This window comes from Neodiprion lecontei, chromosome 2 (genome assembly GCF_021901455.1).
Source record: "Neodiprion lecontei isolate iyNeoLeco1 chromosome 2, iyNeoLeco1.1, whole genome shotgun sequence".
NCBI classification, from domain to species: domain Eukaryota; kingdom Metazoa; phylum Arthropoda; class Insecta; order Hymenoptera; family Diprionidae; genus Neodiprion; species Neodiprion lecontei.
In genome coordinates this window covers 8409975-8416231 of record NC_060261.1, presented here as the reverse complement: position 1 = coordinate 8416231, position 6257 = coordinate 8409975, and the positions used below count along the sequence as shown (strand labels likewise).

General features: G+C 35.9%; 2 protein-coding genes across 3 annotated transcripts; one reads left to right on the top strand and one right to left on the bottom strand.

Annotated features, from left to right (window-relative positions):
- The first annotated feature begins 97 nt into the window (after window positions 1-97).
- On the top strand, window positions 98-2431 carry LOC107218133 (peroxisomal membrane protein PEX14). Its single transcript, XM_015655902.2, has 4 exons — window positions 98-676; window positions 897-1223; window positions 1460-1695; window positions 1803-2431. Exons 1-4 carry the CDS (start codon window positions 629-631, stop codon window positions 1972-1974), a joined length of 783 nt encoding a protein of 260 aa, XP_015511388.2. The 5' UTR covers window positions 98-628; the 3' UTR covers window positions 1975-2431.
- LOC107218158 (CTD nuclear envelope phosphatase 1 homolog) lies at window positions 1982-6151 on the bottom strand. 2 transcript variants are annotated; one of them, XM_015655935.2, is made up of 5 exons: window positions 5368-6151; window positions 4642-4708; window positions 4337-4538; window positions 4031-4248; window positions 1982-3787 (listed from the first exon to the last, which is right to left on the bottom strand). In XM_015655935.2, the coding sequence occupies exons 1-5, from the start codon at window positions 5455-5457 to the stop codon at window positions 3642-3644; spliced, it is 723 nt and encodes a 240-aa protein (XP_015511421.1). In that variant the 5' UTR covers window positions 5458-6151; the 3' UTR covers window positions 1982-3641. The 2 variants fall into 2 exon arrangements, with proteins under 2 accessions (XP_015511421.1, XP_015511420.1); XM_015655934.2 differs by having other exon boundaries at window positions 5359-6149.
- Window positions 6152-6257: the final 106 nt, after the last annotated feature.

Here is a 6257-nt window from a genome sequence, read left to right as displayed (position 1 = left end):
TTATTTGTCAACAATAATACAGTAGTTAATTTGATCTTGTTACTTGAGATTTGATTGAAGTCAACGTTGAATACGATATACCTATATGGGAATTACTATTATAAGTGTATTGGGCTGAAAGAAAACAAGATATCTCAACACGTCTTTATCTACGACATTGCTCATTTATTTGTTTTTAGCTTGGAAAACATTGGTAAACAAAGGAAATGAAAATATTTCACAACTGATAAGGTGCGCGTAATATCGGGAGATCTAGAAGCATAGAAGAGAGACTATCTCTTGCCGAGTATTTCCGATTGCCTTTACCGATCATAATTTCATTATTTGAAAGAGTCAGCGATTTGTTTATAGTTTCTTGTATTTTCGGGATTGTTTTTAACCTTGACCGTGTTAATCTCATACTGACCAAAGAATTTTTGATGTATCCGTATACCCATACTATTATGTATCAGTGGATAATAGTATAAATCGTGCGCTTGCGTGGAATAGACTGCACTTTTTCTGTTGTGTTCATTTTGCAGTGAACGAAAAATCACATCTAATTACCGTAATACATACTTATTAGAATCTGTTACATGAGTATGAAGCTACGTTTATCGGCTAGCAAAAGTGAGTTATAATCGACGCGATGGCCATTGAGGAAAGTAATAATAGCGTATCTTTGCGGGATGAGCTCGTAAGTACTTTTCGCTACTTTAGGTTAGAATATCCGGGATTTTATTTCACATTCGAAACAATTTAATTAAGCATGATGACGACACATTTATTCAATTAATGAAAACACACAAGCACCACTCGATTACCTTTATAAATTCACCAACACTTCGCTTTATAGCTGTTCTTCAAATTTTTAACAACTAAATTACTAGCTGCTTCTCTCTTTCATCTCAATCTAGGTCAGGACTGCTGTAAAATTTTTACAAAATCCCAAGGTAGTTCCGAGTCCTTTAAAACAGAAACAGGAATTTCTCCGAAGAAAAGGTCTCTCGGAAAACGAAATTATTAAAGCATGTGAAATCGCGGGGGGGGACCAAATTGTCACAGAAGTTTCGTTTACTCCTAATCAAAAAGAGTTCACAGTTGTTCCTATGAATCATGGTCACAGCTACCCAAATTACCAACTACAATCGTATCGTCAAACAACATTTCAAAGAGTCAAAGAAATTCTAAATACCGTTGCTCTGTTTGGAACTGCAACTTATTGTATATATTGGTTCTACAAGGTGAGATTCCGCTCCTTATGCTGCATAGAATATTATATGTACTATGTTAGTTTCGAGATTCTATTGAAGATATAAAAATTGCCAAGGTTCTACCTAAAAGGCTCAAATGGAAATGGTAGTAATTCTGTTTCAATTAAATGAACCTGCAACAATTTAACCTTGTCATTTCTTCGAGTTACAAGATCCATTATACTATTTAAAAGAATTATCCTAATTGACTTTCAATTGTATTTTAGAAATTCATAGAGCCTTATTTATTTGGACGCAAGAGTCGCAAAACTGTGGAAGAATCCGTAACGGACTTAGACAAAACTATTAAAACCTCATTGAGAGAAATGAAAGACTCCATTTCCAAGGTAGAGATAGACGTCAGTAAACTGACGGAAAACCACTCCATCGATCCTAGCATACCACAGCTCGTTCAAGACTTGAAACAGGACTTAGCCAGTCTCAAGGGTCTACTGCTATCAAGGTACAGCAATGTCTATTTTGCAGAGTAAATAGTGATTTAGTTTTGTCTGAATTTGTTTTGTTCGTAAGTTGTGAATAATATCGGAATTACATTTTCTTTACCAATAGGAAACAATTTCCGAGTGTACCGGCATCCATTCCAACTTGGCAGCTAGCAACGTCGACAGTAAGAGAGAAAACAGGCGATAGAGAAGATCTAGATGATGCAGGGAGTGGTAGCAGCACCAACAACTCCGATAGTTCTTTGGAGATGATAAGAGAAGATCCTCCAAAAAATTGATTCAGCCTTAACCGAACTTGTGATTTTATTTCATTTGTAGATTTGCTGTACATGCCAATCATGTGGTTATCCTAATGTGTATAAATTTCGATCGATACAAGGACAGCCAATATAAGTTATGCTAACGAGTACGGATCACTACAATAAGCTGTTGAAACTCAGATCAATATCTTTTTTTCTATAAGGAACAAGTTTAGATAATTTCTCAATTTCCCCAACAATTGAATGAAAATTGTTAATCAGGAGGCAACTGCTGAGTCTCAAATACAATGTTTCATTACATCAATTCTTTTACAATTATGGTAGACTTTTTTACACGCATTATTATGGATGTTGGTACGATCATTGTTTTGTACATATAAGAAAAGTGTTTCATTGTTACGCAGGTTTATTGTTAGTATATTACTCATACAATTCAGTCATACGATAAATTGCCAAATATACGAATAAAAACAGATCGAATCATTGTTGTTTATTCAAGAAAAACAGCCGACATACGATTCGGCACACGTTTGTATATGACTTATTTAAATACCCAGTTATTTTGTCACTATGATCAAGAATTTATTATTAATAATAATATATAATTAATAATCATAAATCTATATATATTATCCACGTAGATATATATATATACACGTGTATATATATATGTATATTTATAGCTCATGTATATCACTATAATATTATCTCACGTATACCACAACCGCACGCGACATTCGCAAATCGACAGATGCACGGCCATCCTTACTAACATACACACTTTGCGCTCTAATATGTACAAACCATGCAATAATAATGATGTTTAGGGTTATTAGAAGATAAGCGGGCAAAATATAGAGCTATGTTCTCATCAATTCTTTTCCATGCCACATACAATGTTTGTCCTGTTAATTTTAAATTACGTGTACATGGATCGTTCGAGCGAATTACGATTCGATAATTAATCAACGGCGACCCTAATGAGTTGAATAAAAAATTATAACAAAGAAAGATATTTCTGTTGCTTCATAATGTTTATTATTACTGTTTGTCTGATTCTTCATAATCACTTCAGGTATAATCGGCATACCGCTGCCTCACTGATACAGTGAGCGTACAGCTAGATATCTTCTAGTACACATTTCCTAGTTATTCTAGGGCAGCTAATAGAATTCGTTATTGCAGTATGGTTACTTGAATAATTATTCGGATCATCATTGCCTGCTACATACGTCGAATGGCGTAAAATATTTACTAAAAATATCAGTTTGCTGAGTGGAATTGAAAAGAGGATTAGTAATGATGACGATAATAAAATAAAAAGCTAATAGAAATTACGGTTTATCGTGCATTTACAGACCCTGATATTTTGTTTTCATTTTTCACGTGTCAAAGGTGAAAGGCGAATATGACATAAAAGCAGAAAAAAAATGATACCCTACATAAGTTATTGTGCTGACGTAGGTGATGGCTAACAGTAGCTTGCTGTGTGCACTTTCTATCGGCGCTACTGATAAGCACAGAAAGTGGAGAGAGTCTAAGGCAAAACTTTGTCATCTTATTTCATGGGTAGCGCTTAAACGTTCCTATTATTAATTATTAATAATAATTCTACCCTAGACACACTAGACTGTTAGCGGTTTGAACTCTAATCTATTCTATGGGTTTTACTGGCAGGGGCTATGCTACCATGTATGATGTAAATGTAAGTTTCTAGAGAGTACAGAGCGGACGTCCTGTGTAAACCGTAAGGCATCCAACACTGGAAGTAAACTGAGTAGCGCTGTGTCGCCGGCATCACTAAACCAAGACTTTATCGGTATTGCATTATCTGTAATTTAAACGTCAAAAATTGATTAATCAAGTATACAATCTGCGGATTGCATAAACCATGCAAGAGTGACTCTGCTACAAAAAAAAAAGCCAATTGAAAATAGAAAGACTTATTTCTATAAAGAATATTGTTCTGGAGTAATGCATGTCGTCCAAAGTGATAACGGATTATAACATTTTCGCAATTCAGTAGGTATAATAAACACCACTATAAATAATATTCTAAAAATTTATAGCTTACGTGGATAAGCTCGGTAGGCGCCAGGACTATTGTCTAAAATGAAAACAGATGCTAAGTCTGAGCAAATAGCAGCCAAATCTTTAGTATAAGATCCCATTTCTGGAGTGCAGTGCTGTCTATAATATCTCCGTCTTAGAATCCCTCTGTTGTTGTCTAGTTTGTCAGCAACTGCTGCTCCATAAATTTCCATTGAAGCTGTGAATACTACCAGCTCGTACCTGGATCATATTGAACATATATACATTACTTCAATTTGTCGGTGCCAACAACAATTTCGAAATATTGAATAAAATTTAAGCAACTTACCACTGACTAACAATGTCCAAGAAAAAATCTACGTGTGGCCTTTTATGAACAAAAAATCTGACTGGATGACGATCTATGGTGACTTTGAGGACAAAATCTGGCGGTGTGCCTGGCCTGACAGTCGGTCTTGCAACACCGTCATGGTGCGAGTGAATTAGTGTCTCGTCTAAGTCCAAAACTAGGACTTTTCTCTTAACTATACCTGTAGACGGTGAAAGAACATAATTTGTTTTGGTAAAATAGAAACAACCGTTATTGATGTTTATTTTAAATTTGATACTTTTTTTAATAATTACATTACTTACTGAGTCGGTGCCTAGATAAAGGAGACAACGGAAAAATTTCATATTTAACTGGTTGCATCTGGGAAACCTGAAAATAATTTTTTTTTAGTCAACGTTTTTCAATTTGATTCAAAGCAGCTACAACCTTATTGTGTCCAATGAATGCCACAGTATGTACTGTACAAAATTGTGCACTAGTCAAATCTTGTTGTCAGAATTCATCAATCAACATATTCAGCGATCAAGATATTATTCAAGATAATGTAACTCCAAAGATCTATTCTATATACATTATCAACACATATACCTATACATTACTGTAATATTTGCATAGTATACATGGCTGAATTCATACAACACATTAATATTAGATTAAATTTCTTTTATCTCCTTTTGACTTTTCTATCAAATGTGATGCGAGAGAGAAAAAGTTTATGTAATAATCTCATGAAATCGAAAGTAAAGGAGTGGGAATAAATGAGAAAAAAAAAGAAGAAAACAGGGGAAGGAACTTGAAATTAACAGTCTGACAAGGTTGCAATAATGCAAGGAACGTTACATCGTTATGTGATGACATGAGGCTTGTTGAGAAATATATGATTTCAGTCACATTTTTCATCGAAATAAGAGTGCATATGTCGAGAATTGTAGATCGTCGATCGGTTTCGGGAGAATAAGGTTGTATGGGCCGCGCTCGCGCACGATTCGCCTTAGCTTAGGTGCGCTACACCTACTTACGGCTCTAACCTGCTTCTTTAGGAGAAAGCAGACGCAGGTCCATACCCGGGAGGCCATCAGGAGGAACGCTCTCATCCCCATTTGCAATTGCTTCAGCATGTCTTTAGTATGAACAACCTAAACTCAAAATTATACACTCGATACCTAGAAGTCTGTTTCTTTACCCCTTCACACGGTTTCAATCGCGGTGTTACACAAGCCCTCTCGTAAACAAACGATGATATCTTTGTTACGATACATATATGCAATATTTACACACGATCGTACGATACACAATTTTATTAATCACATTTTCGCATCCTTGATTATGTTACTACTAACTATTCGACACTGTTTCAAGATTATTAACTGCTATAATCTTATCACACACACCATGCAGTGGCCGCCATCTTTCGCACATCGACCCAATTTAATCGTGCGCACGAACTATGCGCGTTTTCTGTCAAAACGAATATCACACTTTTCAGTTTACGAATTCGGCACGCTATGCACTTATTTTTTATTGCATGTTCTTCCCTTTCGGATAGATCGTAAAATTATTAGTCATTTAGTTATACATGTTAGGTTTTATGAACGCAGGCATTTTTCTATGAACATGTGATATGTTTGGTATACCCCGCGGGCACTGTCGGGCACAGCGGGCAACAGCCGCCGGATTGTCACAATTTCTGTTTCCACGTTTTCTCGTTCGTGAAATTATACAAGCTAGTGATTCTAGGGTGATTCCGAATCTCGAAGTATCGAGGCGCCCACTCTCGTGGATTTCTGTAGAAGTAGTTTAGACATGCAGCGTATGTAACTACTAACAGTCGAGTTCTGTAGTGCCCAGTGGTAGTGCCGGCAAAAAATGCACACGCTCGCGTTTTTCATGTCCGAGGTCTCCCATTTCGTAGCGCCCT

What these genes read in the sequence shown, in the direction of transcription:
- LOC107218133 (XM_015655902.2), top strand. Translation starts at nt 629, where the DNA reads ATGGCCATTGAGGAAAGTAATAATAGCGTATCTTTGCGGGATGAGCTC. An exon ending in TATCTTTGCGGGATGAGCTC is followed by an intron (nt 677 to 896) that starts GTAAGTACTTTT and finishes ATCTCAATCTAG; the next exon opens with GTCAGGACTGCTGTAAAATT. An exon ending in AAGGGTCTACTGCTATCAAG is followed by an intron (nt 1,696 to 1,802) that starts GTACAGCAATGT and finishes CTTTACCAATAG; the next exon opens with GAAACAATTTCCGAGTGTAC.
- LOC107218158 (XM_015655934.2), bottom strand. Translation starts at nt 5,457, where the DNA reads ATGCTGAAGCAATTGCAAATGGGGATGAGAGCGTTCCTCCTGATGGCC. An exon ending in TAAAGAAGCAGGTTAGAGCC is followed by an intron (nt 4,709 to 5,358) that starts GTAAGTAGGTGT and finishes AATTATTTTCAG; the next exon opens with GTTTCCCAGATGCAACCAGT. An exon ending in CGCCTACCGAGCTTATCCAC is followed by an intron (nt 3,788 to 4,030) that starts GTAAGCTATAAA and finishes TTTAAATTACAG; the next exon opens with ATAATGCAATACCGATAAAG.